Source organism: Astatotilapia calliptera, chromosome 11 (assembly GCF_964374335.1).
Source record: "Astatotilapia calliptera chromosome 11, fAstCal68.1, whole genome shotgun sequence".
Taxonomy (NCBI): domain Eukaryota; kingdom Metazoa; phylum Chordata; class Actinopteri; order Cichliformes; family Cichlidae; genus Astatotilapia; species Astatotilapia calliptera.
This window is the reverse complement of record NC_137432.1, coordinates 17,141,895-17,162,568: the sequence shown is the minus strand read 5'-3', so window position 1 is coordinate 17,162,568 and position 20,674 is coordinate 17,141,895. Positions and strand designations below refer to the sequence as shown.

General features: G+C 39.8%; 1 protein-coding gene across 1 annotated transcript in view; it reads right to left on the bottom strand.

Annotated features, from left to right (window-relative positions):
* Positions 1-1,069: 1,069 nt before the first annotated feature.
* Positions 1,070-20,674, bottom strand: part of snap91a (synaptosome associated protein 91a) — a 63,482-nt gene continuing 43,877 nt past the window's right edge. Inside the window, exons 12-28 of the mRNA XM_026183723.2 lie at positions 20,487-20,581; positions 18,174-18,182; positions 17,737-17,949; positions 16,342-16,419; positions 14,226-14,480; positions 11,356-11,439; positions 10,989-11,057; positions 10,531-10,647; positions 9,764-9,835; positions 8,195-8,398; positions 5,461-5,658; positions 5,354-5,372; positions 5,115-5,205; positions 4,776-4,871; positions 4,424-4,543; positions 3,694-3,782; positions 1,070-3,090 (exon numbers count right to left, since the gene is read on the bottom strand). Coding sequence (XP_026039508.2) covers positions 3,702-3,782; positions 4,424-4,543; positions 4,776-4,871; positions 5,115-5,205; positions 5,354-5,372; positions 5,461-5,658; positions 8,195-8,398; positions 9,764-9,835; positions 10,531-10,647; positions 10,989-11,057; positions 11,356-11,439; positions 14,226-14,480; positions 16,342-16,419; positions 17,737-17,949; positions 18,174-18,182; positions 20,487-20,581 — 1,801 coding nt within the window. The 3' untranslated portion in view covers positions 1,070-3,090; positions 3,694-3,701. The remainder of the gene's footprint in view (positions 3,091-3,693; positions 3,783-4,423; positions 4,544-4,775; positions 4,872-5,114; positions 5,206-5,353; positions 5,373-5,460; positions 5,659-8,194; positions 8,399-9,763; positions 9,836-10,530; positions 10,648-10,988; positions 11,058-11,355; positions 11,440-14,225; positions 14,481-16,341; positions 16,420-17,736; positions 17,950-18,173; positions 18,183-20,486; positions 20,582-20,674) is intronic.

Genomic DNA, 20,674 nt, shown 5'->3' with positions numbered 1-20,674 from the left:
AATTAAATTACGAAAAACTTCTCCAGAGTAGCTTCATATCAACTGTGAAGTATAGCTTTGGAAATGTGATAGTTTGATGCGACCGTGCAGCTTGATATCATTGATTAAGCTCTGAATTCTGCTTCATATGAACCTTTAAACAGGATTACAACCTTAAGCACTTTAGCAAATCTACTGAGACAATAAAAAAGAAGAAACAGAGTGTTATGGGATCAAGATTATAAGCCCAGATGTGAATCACTCTAGTGAGATTTAAAAACTGGCAGCACATGCAAAAAAGTTATTTTTTTCATGGAAGAACAGGGATGAAGAAAATTCTCTCAGATGTATGGGGTTGCACTGGCTTCTCCAGTCAAAGGTAAACTTAGTTTATCCACAGACTAATGTGGAGAACCTTACAGATTAATAGGTTTTTATTGCGTAAATGATTGAAAAAGCTGAAATTTTTTAAACTGAAAATGACACATTTCACATTGGATCTGTTTTCTTGTTTAAAAAACTTGCAGAAAAGTATTCAATTAAATTTGGACACTGTGGAGTTTAGGTTCTGAATGAGTTAAGGAAAAAAAAATTTTTTTTATCAACATATGGCTTAGAGAAATAAAGTTAAATTAAAAAAAGACAAAACAATTGAGCAAAAAACAAAAACAAAAAACAGCACAAAAAATGACTTGCTGATATCACTCCATTTCATTCAAATATGGTCACTTCTGGCTAAGACATAAGACAAAAATGCCAGCAAACAAAATACTAACACTGAAGCATTCATGCTCAGAATGAAATCATAATAGTCAGTACAGACTACACATGCTTCGTTCTACACCCAGACTGTACAACCCCACATCTAGATTGGAATAACTGGGAAGAGACACCGGCCTAGGATGTGTGTTTCTTGATTATTTTGTGATCATTTCAAATTTTGACATACACATGTTTTTCAACTCTACTCTTTTAGACCTCTTTTGGAGGACAGAGCCACAGCAAAAGACAGTTATAAGAAAAAAACCTATAATGTAGCGTTTTCATGTGGTGAAACTGAAATAAAAGCAGTCATTTTGGAGCCAGACAGTTCAATCCATCATTGAATTTATTGCATCTCAAAGGGCTTACATGCACATGGGGAGGGCCATTGTAAATAAAATAAATTTACAACTAAACAAAAATACAATTTTCATAATTTAGTCATGAAAAATGTTAATAATCTCCCATTATTTTCTCTGAATCACATCTGATTCACACAACCAATCCACTAAGAGGACAACACACAGAGTAAGCTTGATAACTGTCTGTAGTTTACAGCACAGGAGAGGGGGACCGGTGTTAAACAATGTCCAAACATATGCATATGTCAACACTGAAAACATACACATTTCAATGTAAGTAAGCAGGAACAGAAGTGCTTTGGGTAACACGTTCAGAAGGTTCGACAGTGACCTCCTGTGGGTTTCTCTACACACTGTTCCTCATGTGGCCACATACAGAATTACATACAGTTCCACTAAAAATTGGCCGATCGTCAGTACTGATCATATGAAGAACTCAAACGCAGTGTTCAGACAGCAGCAGGATCGGATTTTTTTCTTCACATTATAACTTGGCCACGTTTGCTCAGTGGGTGCATACTGCTAGATAACACTGAAGTTAAAGGTACCATGTGGAGTTTTCCACTGCTAACAGGAGTAAGGTTTTGATGAGGAGGTGTAAACACTGTACATTTCAAAGGTTTTTCTTTACATGAAGTAAATGCTTCGTATTCATAACCATAATCAACGGATCGGGGATACTTAAACAGCTTTCTTTGGTGTGAAATACTGAATGCAAGCAGAATATCGTATGCAAACTCCATAACGTACCTTTAATCCGCACCCAAGTCAGTGATGGGATTTTCTAGTTGTTGCTAGGTTACCATGTTGATTAACTGCTGTTCTTAGAAATGACTCAATATAAATTTCAATCCTTAAATCAACTGGATGTCAGATTGATTAATTTGGGCTGGCTGAACACAGGGTTTGGTATGGCATTGCTATTGAGAAAGTCTGAAAGAAAGAACAGGCACCAGACATTCCCCGTGTGAGAAGTGTCAAAAGCAGACTTACGTAGACAGTTAGACAGGAATAGTCTGAATTTACCTCCGTGCTGAAGAAGTACATTTTAAGATATGTCCTGTAATAGCAATACCAGCAAATATCAGTAGCAGTATGGAGGATTATTCTAAAACAAAGAGAACATATACAAATGAATAACATAAAACAAAAACACAAAAGAAGAAATGTAGAAAAATAAGCCACCAGTTAAAAACAAGAAAAACAAGAGAAACAAACAAAAGGATCACTTGCTGGTCTTGTATGACTCAGAAGCCCATAGAAGAGGTTTCTAAATACACAGTATATTAATCATGTAGCGGTAGTCATATTTGCTTCCAAATAGTGTTGAAAGATGATGGTAAATAGAAGGATACTCACACCACTTCTTACAACTTCATGTCTGACTCACATTTATATTTCTCTTCAACACACGTACAGAATAGAGACGAAATCCTCGCCCGGAGAAATCTATGTACATCAAAGAGGACCTTTCTGTAAACAACACACAGCATGTTTCTCAGAAAAATCTCCCGGGGCTTTGTTTGTTTTTCCCACTCTCATCCAATCAGAGTGGGACAAAAGGAGAGCCCCTCCCCCTTTACAAGGAGGTACAGACAAAGAAAGGGGTGGAGACAAATAAGGGGAGGAGCTCAGGACACCAAAGCACATCCATCATTCGACTTAGTACTAGAAATGAATCCGAACACGTACGCCTTCGCTTTCTCACGCTTAATTTTCTTTTTTAAGTGATTTTGTTTAGACAAAAGTTTGGTACATCGACATAAGCACACGCTTTTATTTTTTTCTCGTATATTTATATGTAATCCGCTATGGTTCACTTTCACAGTTTGTGCTACAACATCACACAGGAGAAGGGCTGGGCTGGAGTAGGGTGGAGAAAAGAGGCTCTTAATAAGGTTGAATAGCTGAACATCGCTGGTGTTCTGAGATGTTGACAGACACCAGGTAAAAAGGTGAGGGGGCTCTCATCCAAAGAGGGAAGCAGCTGGAAGACAGGAAATAGAGAGCATTTTTAATATAAAAGTCATTTTGTTCTGGAGGCAAATGAAAAGGTCTGTACTGGAAGCTGACTGTGATTTTTGTTTTGCAAAGCGATGATCTGAAACCAGCTGATTTTCATGTTTCTTATATTCAAGAAGTTCATGAGTATCCTTTTGAAGACCAAATACCTGACATTAAAGATGCAGATTGAAAACTACCAAACATTAAAATCAAGTTTACTACCTGTGTGTATATGTGTGTTTTCAATTACGTACATTCAACCACAGCAATCTATAAAATATCTAAACCAACAGGATTACAACCTTAATCACACTAGTATTAATCCTAGCTGAAGACGCTCAATTCCACCTGGGTTTTATTTAATCCAAAGCTCATTCTTAGTCATTTTATTTTTGTGGATATAAAAGCACAGAAATAAAATATTTATTTAACTTCAGCTAAAAGCAGAAAAAAACCTGAAGATGCTGTATATGGCTTTATTGTTTGTTGATGACTTTTTTAAGCTCTGAACTCAGATTTGCAGTGGCACTGCCAAGTCACATGATTCCAACAAACGTACAACAAGAATTCTTTCATGAGCTCCCACCTGGAGCGTTATAAGAAGTCCTTGAGGTCAAGTTCTGCCAATGGGTCCTTGGGCTTCTTGGGGCTCTGGCTCACAGGTCCTGGAGAAAGCTGGAGAAACAGGACACACAGATCTTCTTAAATTGACCACAAATATTTTAGATAAGAAGATATAACTAATTAAATTCAAAATTAAGTAACATTTTTTTAGATTGACTCCCAACATGTACTGTAGCTCATTTATGTTGTTTTACATTGTTTTTATGTGCTTTTTAATGCGTTTTTGTAGCACATTCACAGAGAAGTTTACTGGAGCTTATATACTGTACTTTATGTTGTAGTTTTGCTGTTTGCTAGGACGAAGTCCCACAGCTTTGTAATGGACAAAAAATTGTTTTCTTATTATGATTCTTAATAATATAAGCAATGCTTGTAAGGAATATCTCTATAGATCTATATGAAAACCAGAACTATTAAATTGATACATAAAAGCCAGTATAAATATACATATATATGCACAGATCACGGCACAATTAATTTACTGTCAGACAACCCAATCGATGTGTTTTTAAAAGTTTAGCCCCTGCTAACCAGCTACCTTTAGCCCTTCTCACCTAATGTTTCCATATTAGCAGACTGGTCAAGTTGCTGTTATAGCAGCTCTTTATTTCATTTAGCTATCCTGAGTTTCCCACTTAAACAAGCATGCGAAAATACAGCCTAATTTTGAGGGAAAGACTGTGATGTGTTACCGGTGCTCCTGATGCAGCGGCTCCAGGTGCAACTCCGGCCACCCCAGTGAAGGGAGGTCTCATCATGGACTGTCCCATCATGGGCTGCATCACAGGAGCTCCAGGCCCTGCTGCAGGAGGCTGGTAAGACAAGGGAAGGACATCAGTCTTGGAGCGATACAATTCCCCAATTCCCAAAAAATGCAATAAGATAGAAAAGCAGGTCAAAGGGGTGTAGTTTTTGGATGTCTGTTTTCAAAAATATGCATTCAGTCAGTTAAACAAAGTTAAGCATAAGGAAAAAAACATTTCTTAGTTTAGAAGCTCTCTACAATCCTCAGAAAAGATTAATTATAAATTAAATTAAGCTTACCATGCCAAAGCCAGGTTGTGCACTCATTGGTGGCACCATGGCTGTACCAGGGGGAGCTGCTCCTGGCACCCCAGGAGCTCCAGGGGTGGCACCGGTCTAAAGAGAACAAACAGGTGAACAGGTCACAATAACACATCTTGGTTCAGGAAGTGTCTGCACAGTGGCTGCCTAAGTGACCTGATTTTACTGTCCAGATTAAATGAAAGTACAGATTAAAAGAAATGTAGTTACTGATAAACCCGTGGCAGTACAAACGCACACTTCTAAACTTAGTTTTCAAAAAGGCTGCTTTTCATATAAAGCGTATTCTGATCCTGATGGAATGAATACTGTTCTTACCATGGGGGCTCCCGGTGTAGCCCAGCTTGTGGGGGCTACCTGTGGCATCCAGTTTGCGCCTCCTGTTAGCTTCTTCTCACTCTGTGAGTCCCTAAAGGAGTTTAAATGTAGGATACAAGTCAAGATATATGCAATTAATGTCACTTCAATCTCTGTCTTTTTGGGCCAAATGAGCAAAAAGAAAGAAAGGGTTTGCAAATCTAATGATTAACTAATTTTTATAGAATTCACACACTTACTTTTTCTTTACTCCAAGGTCTGAACAGGAAAAAGAAGGAAGAATGAGTTACCTTTCTATGTAAGAAGACAAATAATAGAACTCCATACAGGGAAAGCTACAGTTTACCTCCAACCAGGTTGGCCAGCGATGTGTCCAGATCTCCTACAATGGTTTTGGTAGCAGGAGGGGTGGCGGATGGAGCGGCTGCAATACCCCCCATTGCAACAGGAGTTCCCATGCTTCCTGCAGTGCTTCCAGTAGTGCTGCCCCCAGTGCTCTGGGGCGTTACACTAGGCATCAGCAAGTCACCTAATCCATCAAACACTTGATGGTGGGAAGGTGGGATAAAACAACATAGATTACAAACCTGTCAATCCCTACGTTAACGAACACAGAGCAGACAGTATGATGAGTGGGACAATCTGGCTGTGACAGCATAAGTATTCAGTTGTGTATCACATGCACAATGTCTGGTAATACATTTGAGGGCAAAACTGCACCAATTGAACTCACTTGGTCAGCTGCTCAACCAGTTAAGATTGTCACATCTCAGAACTTAAAAACCAGCAACATCTGGAGGACATGTTCTAAACCAGGTGTCATCAAGGCCAGCTGGTTTAATTCCAACTAACAATTACAGAAGTACTGTATTGTTACAAGTTGGCTGTTTGTTGTGGTATATATGCATGTACAAACGATCAATTTTAATTTTATTAACAGCTTCACAGTGTATAAGCAGGCAAGCAGAAGTAACAGCTTTGGCAAAAATTGGATATAACATTTGCTCCAGAAATGCCAGTCCTCTTCAGCTGATTGTTCGGCTACAAATTCTTTGTAATATCTCATATAGACCATGCTCTGAAATTTTGTGAAAGTACAAGTCGATGAGACAGAGAAGTTCACTTCTGTCTGAGGTGAGTTGCTGAGGATATCCTGAACTTTCCTGTTTTTAAGCACTGGTGTTAGCCTTTGTTATCTGCTGTTAGCCAGTGTTAGCCGCTGTTAGCTGCTATTAGCCAGTGTTAGTGAAACTTTCTTTGAAGTGTATCTAACATTGCTGGACTCAGACATTTAGTAAATAAACTCTCATGCAATGTGACAGGGTCATCCATCTGTTTATCAGAGAGAGAAACAGTTGATACTTTGACCTAACATTAGCTGGTACAATGTTAGCTTAACCATCTGCAGTTGCTGTTTAGCTGGCTTGTTCTCAGCTGTCCAGAGACGGGAAAGCCACATTCCTAATCTGCTGTTTTTGCATGTTTTAGAGGCTTGTCTCTTGAGTTTTCACTTCTTTGGTAAAGGAGACCCCTTCTCTTGTTTACCCTTTGACATTCTTTGGATCATGGGTAGTCGACAACGGCAAGAGACATCCAAAACTGGGATTCAAAATCTCATAGAGGTAGGTTAGCAAGGTAAATACTGAACCGTGTAGCAGAGTGGACCAAAAACACATCTACTCAGTAAACGCCATTACCGGAAGTCCCCCAGGAGACCCCTTCTCTGATGAAAAAAACCCCCCATGTGTACTATCCTTCATATCTCAAGTGTGAAGGTTCAGAAAATTTGCCTCTGTAACACACGAACACCTATGAGTTCTCATCTCTATGGCCAGTCTTGCCACATACATAACATCCTTCGACAAACCACCATCTGCTGCAGTGTATTTTTAATGTATTAATTCTAAGTTTATGAGAATGCATCAAGTTGTTGGAAAATGTAGTTGCAAACAAATCAATATATATTTATGAGTACATTTTTTAAATTAAATAAAATAAAAAAAATGACGGACTGTACCTTTAAGCTGGTATATCCTACCCAAAGAAGCTGCCCATCTGCAAGTCACTTTGCAATCTGCCTCCACCTAGCTCCTCTTTTCCACTTTCTACTGATCTCCCTGCCTCTAGCTTTCCCTGTATGTGTGTGAAAGGGTGGGGAAGTCCTAAAACAGAGCCATACAGCAAAATATAAAAATCTTACAGGTGGAACCATTAATCTTCTTTAGTCTGTAGTGGATCTGAATGAACTGTAACTGCAGGAAGTAGACCATAACCTTTAGTCTTTGACTAATGCTTGCAGTAGGTTTAATCATACGATGCCAATCTATTAGGTTTCATCAGAGTAATGCTTTAAAAAAAAGGAAGGTTTGAAAGATGTCGCTGAAGCCTTGATGGCATGTGGTTACTCCAAGAGGCTAAAATCCAAAAGACTGAAGGGAAACGTAGATGCATTAAGGGTAAGCACCAATCGTGTCTCATGCAGGAGACAACATGCAACTTGGGAACAGCTTCGGTAAAGAAAACAGTAAGGGAGAGTTGTCCAAAGGGCATGCTGTTATCCACCGCAGGGTTTAACTCACCAGTTACAGATTAGAAGAAGCAAGCAATGACCCAGCAGAGTGGAAGGAGGGTGATGAGGGAACAAGATGTGTAAAGCAGAGGAGAAACACAGAAAGAAAGCAAGAAAATAGAAAGAAGGGAGAGTGGAGGGGTGAGTGGGGAGGTGAAGAAAGCACAGCATTTGTGAAAGTTAAAGAAGTAAAATAGAGGAGACTAAGAGAGAAAGACCAGTGCAAAAGAAGCAGCGGTGTTGAGGAATAAAGCAGTCAGCAGGAACAAGAGTTTTACGTCAGACTGTGACCCCAGCACGTCAGCGTCTCATTCATGCAGAAATCAAGCTGTCAGCAGGTAACAATAACTAGGTCAGCTGTTAAGAGCGCTCGGCTTTAATAAAGCAAACCGAGATTAATGCACATCAAGCAAGACCTGTGCAAATATCAACAAAATATTTCATAAAATTCTCTTAACTCACAAGACAATGACATCAATCACTAAAATGAAGCAACATAACAACCACTTACTTGAAGCATCAAAGCCACCAGGAGGTTCTACTGCTGCTGCTGGAGCTGGAACTATTGGTACTACTGCCACTACAGCAGGTACTGGTGGAGCTGGCGAAGGAAGCGCGCCCAAGCCATCAAAACCCGTCTCTAGGAGGTCATTCTGCACCAGAGCTGGAGCCAGGGCTGGAGCGGCAGCAGGGGTGAGGGTGGGGGACATTAATCCTGAAGGATATAAACAACAGGACTGTAGAATCATACCGAGTACTGCATCAGCACAGTGAAATAAACAGGAACAGATCATCCCTCCGAAAGGAAAACAGATAAAATATTCATGTTCCAACATATCTTTAGAATTCATAGTATCATAATGTCCCAACAGAGCACTTTGCTGTCAGACTGAAGGCTGACTTGTCATTCACAGTCTCCAAATGTATAATGAGAGACGAAGCCTTCAACTATCAGATTCCTCTCCTGTGGAACAAGCTATTAGTTTATGGTTCAGAAGGCAGATACCAATCTACTTTAAAGATCAGACTTCCAACTTCCCTGTTTCATAAAACTTGGAGTTGACGCTGAATCAGGAAACCCTGAACCATCCCTTAGTTTTGCTGCTGGCCTCAGGCTGCTAGTGGGCTTTCCATGAACGGTCTCCTGTTTACACTAATCCCAACATCTGGTTGCAGGAGATGATTTCCCCTCCCTGAGCCTGGTTCTGGTGGAGGGCTCTTCCTGTTAAAAAAGGAAGCTTTCCTCCCTGCTATAGCCAAGTGCTTGGTCATAGGGATAGATCTCTCACTATTATGGTAGATCTTTACCTTCTGATGTAAAGTGTCTTGAGAAGATTGAACTGATGCTGATAATGATTTAAATAAATACCTTTTTTCTTCCACAGTTACCTGACAAAATTTATTTCTAGATGTTTCAGTTATAAAGGCATTCAGCAGTATTTAACAGCTGAAAGAAGAGAAAAAACTGTGTAATGTTGAAGCGTTGGGGTTGATGAGTTATAACAGTGTATGCTGCCAATACACTCTGCATTAGTCTTATTATGACAGTTCTGAAAGCAAGACTTTCACTTAAATTGACTATTTCTGTAATGCACTGAAACATTTACTGGGCCAGATCTGCACAGTTTTCTTTTTACAGTGACATACACAGAGCCAAATAAATGCTTGCCAAGTGTCTGGGTATCATCATCTACTTCTAAAGGTTTTGTAGTTTCAATGTAGCTAATGCACAACTGCACCTCCCAGTAGGTTCATCAACTATTCAATAAAGATCTAAATGAGATGGGCAAGACATAGCCATGATGTCATTGGGAGGTCGTGGAGGAAAGACATATTCCAAATGAGTCCTAAGTCACTCTGGAACAGCTGTGCAATTAATTCAACTAGAGCTGCCAAGTCATTACTTTATTGACGACATCTTAATCAGCGTAAGACTCTCCAATCAACCATTTGCCAAAATGAAAAGTTTTTAAAAGACTTTTCAGCACAACTTACTTAAAGTTTTCTGTCCATTCAGTCTTTTGATTCGCATGAAACACTGTGATGGAACTCCAAAGAGTGACAACTAGAAGAGACTCACCTCCCAGCAGGTCGTCTTCAAGTCCTACAGGAGCAGAACTCTGCGTTTCCTCCACAGGGCCCCCGAAAGAGTCTACGGGAGCATCCAGTTATCCACAAGGCAGCATGGAGGGCAGAAAAGGGTGAGAGGTCAGCCCTGGTACACAAAATGAGACACAATGAAGGGGTGGGTAGGACACAAAATTATCTTTATAAAAGAAAAAGAAAAAGTGTGAACAAAAAAGGTTAAATTAAATCAGATTTTAAGGCAATCCATCCAAGAATTGTTTTAACAGAAAATACAAGGAAAACATCTGTGTTGGTTCAAGGACACATCTAAAACCTGCAGGACACCGGCACTTGAGGCCTGGAGTTCCCCACCCCTGACATAGAGAAATAATTGCTCTAGGATACACCCCCCCCCCCCCCCCCCTCCCCAATTAAAAAACCCAAAACAAAACAAACCCACAAAAAACAAACAAACAAAAGAAAGATACGGAAGAGTCAAATAATATGAGGCACAAAGTACATCAACATCAATTATATGTCACATTTTATTGTAGAAGTGATATACCAGTGTGGGATGTCAAGTCAGTACTTAAATAACATCTATTGAGTGAGCGTACATATGCTTTATGGTATCAGGACACTGATGCTTACCGAATGTGAGTGTATTTGAGACATTAATAAAGTGGGTTTACACTTTATTAACTCTAACAAACTCTACAACTCTTAACAAATCCCTCGCAAATCGTATATATCTGTCAGTTGGTGTTGTATGTACAGTACCCAACAGGTCAATGACAGGCTCTGGCTCTGCTTTAGGTGGAGATGAGGTCCCTGCCGCAGGAACAGAAGCAGAAGCCGGGGCAGCGGCAGGGGTAGGAGCAGGAGATGAAAACGAATCTGGACAGAAGAGATAGAAAAAGAGATTTAATTAAATCAGTTTTATTAATCACTGCTTCAGTTCCAGTGACAGACTCCTCTGCTCATGTAGGGTTTTTTTTCCTGCCTGTTCTAAAAAGACTAAAGCAGACATGCAGAGAAGAAGAAGCAGAAGGAGGAAGCAAGCATCCCTGCATCTTAACTGTGTATCCACATCCTTGAAGCGTGCATCCTTTGGAAGTAGAGGTCTGGTCTGCATGTGCATGCAGACCCCAGTACCATGCAAAAACTTGTCTGGCTGCACCCCTCATAAAAAAGGAAGGAAAACAGTGATGCAGTAAAGGTAAAGCAGCTTGACTCACCCGTCACAATGTCTCCAGCCGGAGCCGGCTCGGGCAAAGGAGAGGGCCCGCGTGAAACAGCAGGAAGGTCTAATTTACCAACGCAAGCAAGAGGCAGAATGCGAGAAAGAAGAAAACCATGGAGGTTGGGCAAAAAAAAAAAAAAAGCATTAGCGTGGCAGGTAGAAAGATAAAGCATAGAAAGAAAGCAGCCACAACGATTATCCGGTAATTGACGAGTGGGATGCATGCACAGTTGTCACATACCACTATGGGGGGACAAACCAAGAGGTGAGGAAAAAGAACAGCTGACAGAGGAGTGGACATATAGAAACCAGAGGAGATGAAGAGGTTCCATAGACAGAGAAATGGATATCAACTCCTGTACCTGCACCAAAAAGGTCTACGCTAGGAGTGGTAGCAGCTTTGGATTCAGTGGTAGGGCTTTGCTCAGGCATAGAATCAAACATATCTACGAACAAGGACACACAATCATATGTACATTCAGAGTCCAAAGTCCAGTGCATACAAAATGGATTCAGAAGAGAGATGAGGGGAAAGCAGAGAGAGCAGATATTTTGATTATTAAATGGATAAGTTGCTGTGTATCTATCCAGTGCAATGCAGAATGAGAGTTAAAAGGGAAATATTGCCAAAGTTAAGCATGAAGACAAACTTACATATTTTCTATATAATAATCACTACAATCTGCCATGTTCAAAATTCAAGAGCTAAGAGATAAGAAGACTAACGGGAGAGGTTTTCAACACCTGGCATTTCCTTTGCCCTCCAATAAAACATATATAAACATACTTTCATTTAGAAAATCCTGTTTGTAGCTGTGTGGCATTCTGAGCTAAACAGTAATGTTGGCATGACAATATTCTGATATCTGGCTTCTTCAGTTAATTTCATGTTAGCATGTTAGTATGCTAATAATTAGCAACAAACAAAAACTCCGAAGAGGACTGTCATTTACCTTTGTACATTTGCTACATTTGTTGGATAAAACAAAATGTGTTTGATCCCTTCTGATGCTAAACAAATATATATATATATATATATATATATATATATATATATATATATATATATATATATATATATATATATATATATATATATATATATATATATATATATATATATATATTAATATCAAACTACCAAGTTGATTTTGGAGGGAGTATGATTAGTTCAAAATTCTTTTTCAATGGCTTCTTTACACACACCCAAGTTTTTGCTTTAGCCACGTTCCGCTTGGCCTGTCAGTACCTATCGACTGCCTCAGAAGTCCCACAGGCTAACCAAGCACAATAGGACTCCTTCTTCAGCCTGACGGTTCCCTTCACCTCCAGTGTCAACCATCTAGTTAGGGGGTTACCACCATGACAGGCACCAACCACCTTGCGCCCGCATCGGTGCAGCTGCTTCAGCAATGGAGGCGTTGAAAATGGTTCATTCTGACTCAATGTCCCCAGTCTACCTCGAAATGCTGTCTAAGCTATGCTGTCAAGGGAGTTGAAGATCTCACTATATGTTTAGGCACCCCACGTCTGTCCAGCATCCTCCCCCAATACCTGATCCAACTCCCCGCCAGGTGGTAATCAGTTGACAGCTCAGTGCCTCTCTTCACCCAGGTATCCAGAACATATGGCTGCAGATCTGAAGATACGATTAAATAATTGATCATCGACCTGCTGGTGCCACATGCACTTGTAGACACCCTTATGTTCGAACATGGTTTTTGCTATGGACAGACTGTGGTTTATACATAAGTCCAGTAAGAGAACACTGGTTGGGTTCAGATCTGGCAGGCCGTTCCTCCAAATCAAGCTCCTACAGGAATGTCGGGTACTCTGAACTATCGTTCAGTGCGTAGGCACAAACAACAGTCAGGACCCGTTCCCCGACCCGAAGGCACAGGGAACAAACCCTCTCATTCAAAAACTCCAATGTACAGGCAGCAACCAGATGGGATATTAAGATACCCACCCAGCCTGCCGTCTCTCACCAAGGGCAACTCCAGAGTTAGACAGTCCAGCCGTTTTCCAAGAGACTGGTTCTGGAGCCCAAGCCATGCATTGAGGTGAGCCTGAATATATCTAGTTGGTACCTCTCAACCTTTCACACTAGCTCAGGCTTCTTCACCACCAGAGAGATGACATTAAATGTCCCAGTTGTTAGTCTTGGTAGATGGGGATCAGTCTGCCAGGGTCTCTGCCCTGGGTCGCCACTCAGTGCACACTGCACCCGACCCCTACGGCATCTCCTGCAGGTGGCGGGCTGACAGGAGGGTGGGCCCATGTCCCTTGTGCCCTGGCAGGTCTAAGTTGTCATAGATTAACTAAAATTACTTAACCTTCATGCTGAGACTAGATGAGTTATTATAATTAATTTAAAAACGAGTGCACTAAAATTCATAACAAGCAATCCACTGGTAATTTTAAAAAACCTAAAGGTTCAACAAAACTTAGAAATCAATGGCTCAGCTCTGCTGAGTTTGAGAAAGCTCAGCAGATGACCAAAGTATACTTATCATGAATATCAGAATCAGTGTACTATCGCTAGCTTGGCAAAGATATACAGCAAAAACAATTCTTATTTGGGCTTCTTAAGGCCTTTGGGTTATTAGACCTTTCCACACACTGAAAAACAAACATAGACAAATTCTGTTCTTTAATTCTGACATTTAGCGATATTCCCTTTTAACTCAGATGCATAAGCTACAATACAGCATTCCCATCCACCAGTATCTAAAAACTCTGGCCACAAGCAGGAGAAGAAAACACTTTTCTTCCCTCTAAGTTTGGGAGACTGTTAGTAATATTAAAAAATCAACACAATTTGAGCCACCTCTGTTACTAAACACAAAACAAAATTTTCTTTTATCCACAGAGATCAAATAAGTACAAGTTTTGGTCCCCGGTCGGTAAATAATATTCAATTTTAAAACTGGCTTTGGAGATTTTTTCTAATTCGCTATATTCATGTTTTTTGGGGTTTTTTTAACAGAAGAGGTCAAAATGCTTGATTGATTATAAACAATCTAAAGGAAAGGTATCATGGAAAAATATAAAAACAAATCAGAATGTAGGGACTGGGCAAGTTATTGTAATTTTCACCATCATCATCATCATCATCATCATCAATACCAAGAGCAACACAATCATCATAATTATTAATACCATCATCATCACCATTGTCATAATGCAGGGCAATGCAGTGAGAGGCATAATGAGAGCGAGAAGACTTTACCACCAAAGAGATCTAGAGTCGGGGCAGCTGCAGACTCTGTGGTGGTGTCGGTGGAGGTTGTGGCAGTAGTAGTTGTGGTGGTGGTATTAGTGGAAGAAGGGGTGGGGGCAGCAATGGGAGCGATGATAGTCGGCGCATCACTAGAGGTGGGAGGAGTAATGGCAGCAGCATCCGCCCCCGTGTCGGTGGGCTTCATAGCAAACAGGTCCAGTTCTGGAGCAATGTCCGCACTGCCCTCCGTCGTAGCGAAGGGGTCTTCGCAAAGAGCAGCAGGTTGGTGGCGTTCAGGAGTTAGGGAGGGGGTAATGATTAGAAAAGAAGGGAATGGGTCAGTGGAGAGGGGATGAGGAAGGGAGGGATTAAGGATTTGTTAAAGTGACAAAAACTGCAAAAAGCATTTTTGTGAGGCTAAATACCTCAGAAGTGTCAAGTTAGGGTCAAAGAAAGTAAAACAATACATGGTAACTCTTTAACTTCAGTGCTCCATCCACAAACTTCAGCAGAAAATACAATAGAAAGAAAAAACAGTAATTATGGACTATAGTTAGTAGTGGAATAATTCCATGATGCCCAATTTGTCTCAAACATGCAAGCCTAATCCAAACCATCCATGTGTCCAGGAAACAGCCGGCTCTGTGAACACTGCTAGCAGTATATAAGAATGAAAGGACATGCTATAAATACCTTGTATCTATTAAAAATCAATTTAAACTGTTTTTTCTGTCCTAGAGTGACAAGTCTTTCTAACTTGGGTTGACAAAAAAAAAAAGGGGGGGGGGGATTAAATATTACTTATTACAAAAGAACTACTACACAGTCAACCATTTGCTAGTTAGCATTAGTTTTTGTTTGTTGGTTGTTTTTGTTTTTTTCTGGTTTATCAATAAGAGCAGGACACCTATCAATACATGGAGCAAAGAACCTAGAAAATTAGAGATAAGATAAGATAAAACTTTATTAATCCGTCGGGTGGGTTCCTAGTTAGCATTAAGTAATTCTGGGTCTAGTCAAGTATACAAGTTAGTAAAAGTATTAAGTATTAAGTTTTCTTCTTCTTTATCAAAATAGTTAACTATATATAGTACTTCTTAATCAATCTACGTAAATGGCCTTGATCTTCATTCTTGAAGTAAATAACTTTGGCAGTGCACTGGTAAATAAGCTAAATGCTAACATGCTCACACTGACACTAGTGACTTGCTAATGTTTGGCAAGTAATGATTTAAAGTTAGCAAGGCAACATGCTAATCATGAACTTAAAACAACAACTGAAGCTTAGAAAAGCTAACAAAGCACAGATGTATTTTGGCCTAGCAATGGTGTTATAGTGAACATCAAGGTTCATAACACAATTGACAAAGTAAGGAACAAAATTATTTGTTTTATTTAAGTATTTTACAAAGTTATTAGAACCTAAGCTTGGCGATTAATGTATTTTGAGCAGTACTGGGGTACGTTGTGGCAAAATTGGAAAAAAGTCATGGAATCACTCCAGTCTTCTCATTGTTGAAAAACTAAGCTAACCAATGCACAAAGTTGTCAAAAGCTGGTGCTTCCCTTTTACACAGAAGATAAAGTGTGGATGCAGGATAAAGTTATTTTTAAGGTTAATCACACATAAATATTAAATACTCTGTGATTACAGTAGGGGTAATTATAATGTAAAGTAACATTTTTGCTTATTGAATGGACATTATGTAGGTTGCTTCAGTTTCTCTGCTATGTAAGCTGCTGCAGGCCAAAGAGAACAGCTGAATGCAAGTTATTAAAAACCAAAATAAAATATGATTAGTATAACCATCATAATCCAGTTGTGTCATGGTTAGTGGTGTTAAAAAATACATTTATTTCTGGAATACTGAGAAGATAATAGCTGTGCTGTGCTTTTTACTGCAGTATTCACTGGATGAATATTAGGAGGAGAGGGTCCATGACTTGGGCATTGGAGTAGGATTTGGGGTGAGACAGTGGGACCTGAGGGCAGGTTTGTTCTACTGTCTTCTATGAAAGCAGAAGCAGCTTTATTAATATAATTAAAGCAACAGCCTTCACATTCGCACACGCACTCGTACCTCCATGCACACACGTTTGCACAGAAAGCTGTTTTGTCACCCACCAGATCCACCAAATGCATCAGCAGCAGGGCCCGCGGCCACGGCAGCAGGACCATCTCCTGGGGAAGGTGCAAACGCATCTAGGGTATTGCAGACGAAAAACAGCCGGAACGCGAACACAAAACGTAACACCCGGACCAACACACCAACACACACATGGATGTATAGAACAGAAGATGAATAAACAGATGAAATGGACAGGGAAGAAAAATGAGAGGTCAGCATCAGGAAAAAGCAGAGAATACAAGAAATATGCAGCCCAGTAACTGCAATGATTGATCTCATTGTATCATCAGTCACATGATGAGTTTTGTTTTGATGGGGCTGCATAATGCTGCATTCAGTGAGTGCACCACCAGTGCAGGCTCGTGAAATGAGGCATGTTGTCACAAGTTACTTGCACTCTGTGACAAGAGGGGAAATGTCAAGGTCAGGGATGGACAAAGGTCGTTTCTCTTTGGTGTTTTAGTAGTACTCTGAATGTTTGTTAGTATTAACTAATATGCCAAATTATCATTAAATAGCACTCAGCCAGTTTTCGTCTTGGCATATTTAAGAAACTGTTAGTAACTCATAGGAAGAAAATAATTCAGGGCGATAACAAAAAGCACAAATTGACAAATCTCAAATATATGCATCATGATTTTGCACATTGCAGGGGAATGAAATAATGCTGTACGGTACTGGTTAATTTTTGGGGGGCGGATTTGAAATGGTAAAGGTTTTTCCCCCGCCAAGTGAAAAACATGATGCGTGATAGCTGGACACAAAGCCAGCACAACAGTACGTGCATGGCAGTCACAAAGCAGGACGTAAAAACATGTTTAGTCACATCACTAAGCATTATTTTTTTTCCAAAAATGAAGTACATCTGTACATCAACAGCCCCCCCCCCCCCCCCCCCCCAAAACTCTCAAACATTTCTAGCTATAGAATGAAGAAATATCCGTTTAATTTTTGTATTTTATATTAGATAAAATAAGGCTTGGAAATAAAGCTGCAACTTGAGAAAAGATCAAAAAAATATGTTAAAAAGATTCTTAATTCAGATTAAGGAAACATTCTTCAAAAAGAGCTGTGAGTGCTGCTAAACAACATTTCTATCCTCGAAAAGCTTTGGTAATGCATTTCTCATCTGCCTACTGTTAGAATATGCATTTGATGTTGTTTTTCGCATCAAAAAGAGTATGTAGAACATTTAAGCTCAGTGGTTAACCTGATGAGACAAAAGCCTGTATGCTTTTTGTCAGGTTATGATATTGCACTCCTGTGTTTCCAAAAGTAAATCCAAGCTTCATAACAAAGGAAATCTATCATTATGTAACTAAACAATGAATGGGCTTGTTGCAGAAAAGCAGGCAGGCCGTGTCTGCATCCTACCCTCCACCTACACTGACCTCCGAAAAGGTCGATGTCTGTGGCTGAGGTGGTGGAGGCAGGAGCAGAGATGGGCAGCGAGGTGGGCGCCTGCGCAGCTGCAGCAGTGGTGGAACGAGCAGGGGCTATGGGCGGGGCAGCCACGGGGGCAGAAGCAGCCGCAGCATTGGCATCAGCAGACTCTTTCTTTGCCAGGAGAGATTCAGAGGCTCCGTCGGTAGCGGCCGGAGTCGCTACGCAGATAAACCCCGCAATCCAAACGCCACGACCCAGTCACAACCCCCAAAAGAGAGGAAGAAACAGCAGGAGAGAAAATAGGGAAGAAAGAGCAAGACGGCAGAGTCAAAGACGTCAAAGTGAGTGAAAAGTTCAAAAAGAAAAAAGAAAATTCAGAACTGCAGGTTGAGAGACAAGTTGAACAGGCGACTGCAGGCGACGCTGTCAACAGAATACTTACCCAAGAGATCTTCAAGACAGCACAAACCAAAACAAAGAGAGAGAGAGAGAGAGAGGGGTCAGAGACAGTGAATGACTGAGTTAAGAAAGAGATATACTTTGAAATTATGCAGATGCTCCAAGTAATGATTTTTTTTGGTTAATTTGAGAGCTTCCAACCTTTTACAGGAAAAGCCAGAAAAGCAGAGATGGGACAAAAGCAAATCCAATTGAGTGAAAGGGTCATTAATATAACTGAGGCTTTAAAAAGGCTAAGGCTGGACCACAGCCATGGTTAAGGTATCAGAGGACATGTAGGAAAAAAATCGTTAAAATTGCGATTAAAACCACAAGAAGTTTCACAATGTTAAAGAGGAGAGTCCCATTTCTCTTTCTGTTAAAGCCGATGATTTTCAGTAAAAGTTTAAGAACAATAAAAGAGTTTGTTTGTTTCTGCACATTTATTACAAACTATAAATAACTGATGCTGCTGCCAGCCAAAGCATACAGGCAGGTTTTTCCGTTTAGTTTCTTCTTTCTCCTTCTTGGTTTTCATTCATTCTATTTTGGCAAGAAAAATCACTCAGCAGTCACCTCACCACACTGTGTGCTTTGAAAAAAGGTTGCAAATAATTTAAAGTAAAGCTGGCGGCGAGTAGTTTAGTAACTGAATCATTAAAAAACAACAGATTTATTGAAGAAGTTGATGTAAGTGTGTAAAATGTGCTCTTTCACTGAAGTACATTAAGTTAAGGTCATTAAATATCACTAAAACTCTCCCCTGTCACAGCTGAGCGACCATAATGTGACAGTGTGAGTCTGTTAAACTAAACATAACATGTTAAAGAGCTGGGCATAAGGCTGTAGGACAAGAGATACACAGTACTTTACACTTCAGGAGGTCTGGTTTAACATAAGCTACAACTTTTAGCAGAAACTTCTCACAGCAGTAGCAAAGGGTTATATCTGAAGCCAAGACGTGCTGGGCAAAGTGGCGGTTACAACCGTTTCCATGACAATAACACCCAATAAACTTGATTTTCCTAACTAATTGTGTTTGATGCTAAAATAAATTTACTGCTTTTTATGTTTCGTTAATGTCTCTGATCTCCTTATTTTGTAATGTTTAGATTCCAGTTTAATTGAATCTTCCCTTCTGTCCATTTCATATTTTTAATAAATTCTATCTTTGTCTTTAAAAGAGTAAAATACTAATTAATATATATTATCTTGTTAGCTTTCCAAAATTCTATAAAAAAAAATCTATATTCATAACTAGAAGATCTGATCTAAATTTTCTTTCCTCTGTGTTTTTCTCACATTGAAAAAGATTGATGTTGATCTGTCTGATATATAAGCAAATAAGCTGAGTGTGTTAGAAACAAAAAGCTGATCTCACAGTTTAATTCATAACACTCTATAATACCAGGGATCTGATTGTTTACCTACATGGATCATTAGCTTATAGGGATGCTGACTTTTTGCCTGAAAATTATGAATCCAGTTGATTTGAACATTGTATCAGGAGCTACACTGACTATTCTAAGAATTCAAAATACAGCCTTGAAACAGTGTCATGTGAGTCTGTATTGTTCTGTATTGGACAAGCAATCTGATATGACGAACATAATTTCCCTAAAACACTTGATCTTTGGGACTAATGTTGTATTACATTTAAAATCAGAAGTCAGAAGTTCCAAAATTCCCAGTCAGTCATTTTTAACTGAAACATCCCCTTACTTACAACTCAGAGAGTTAGGGCAGCCCCTTCATAATCCAAAATGGCCCCAGTGCATGTAAACGATAATAAAACTTCTAATCTGTGCCGCCACTGCTGTGTCTTTGTGACTGGTTAAATAAGCCATATACAGTGCACTGACCCAGCTCTATCTATGAACTTGATGCACCGTTAATTTAAAGTGCAAGAAAAAAACTATTATTGTGCTGCTTTCTAATTATGTATGGCTGCCTCCACCTCCGAAGAAGCAAAACAAATCCTACTTTTCTTTGCTTTTATTACTTGAATGAACCCAACTTGGGAGTGACATCAGTCCCGGCTCTGACATCCAACTTCCGAGGTAAATGAAATGCAGCATGATTGAATGGGTTGTGGGACTACTCTGGGGTCAGACCTGTCTCTAACAGCATTTAGCATGATATCTTTGTAGGCATTCATTTATAAAGCCCCTTTTTTTAACATTTTAGCTAATGTTAGTCAATCAAAGCTGCTAAATAAACAATTAGTGCCTAAAAATGTGGGAATATCAGCTTGTACTCAAATCAGAAAATGACGGGAGTTTCAAACATTTCATTTGGTATATCAAAATGACCTTACCTCCCCATCCAGTTGTGGAGGAAGCCGCTGCAGTGCCCCCTGCTGATGAGGAGGACATGGGATCTAGATCCAAGAGGAACCCATCATCAAGTGCACTGAACACAGGGGAAAAAAGACAGTAAGGGTGTGTTGACAGAGGAATCCATTTAAAATGTGGTATCGATGCAGATAAGTTACAACAATCTGTT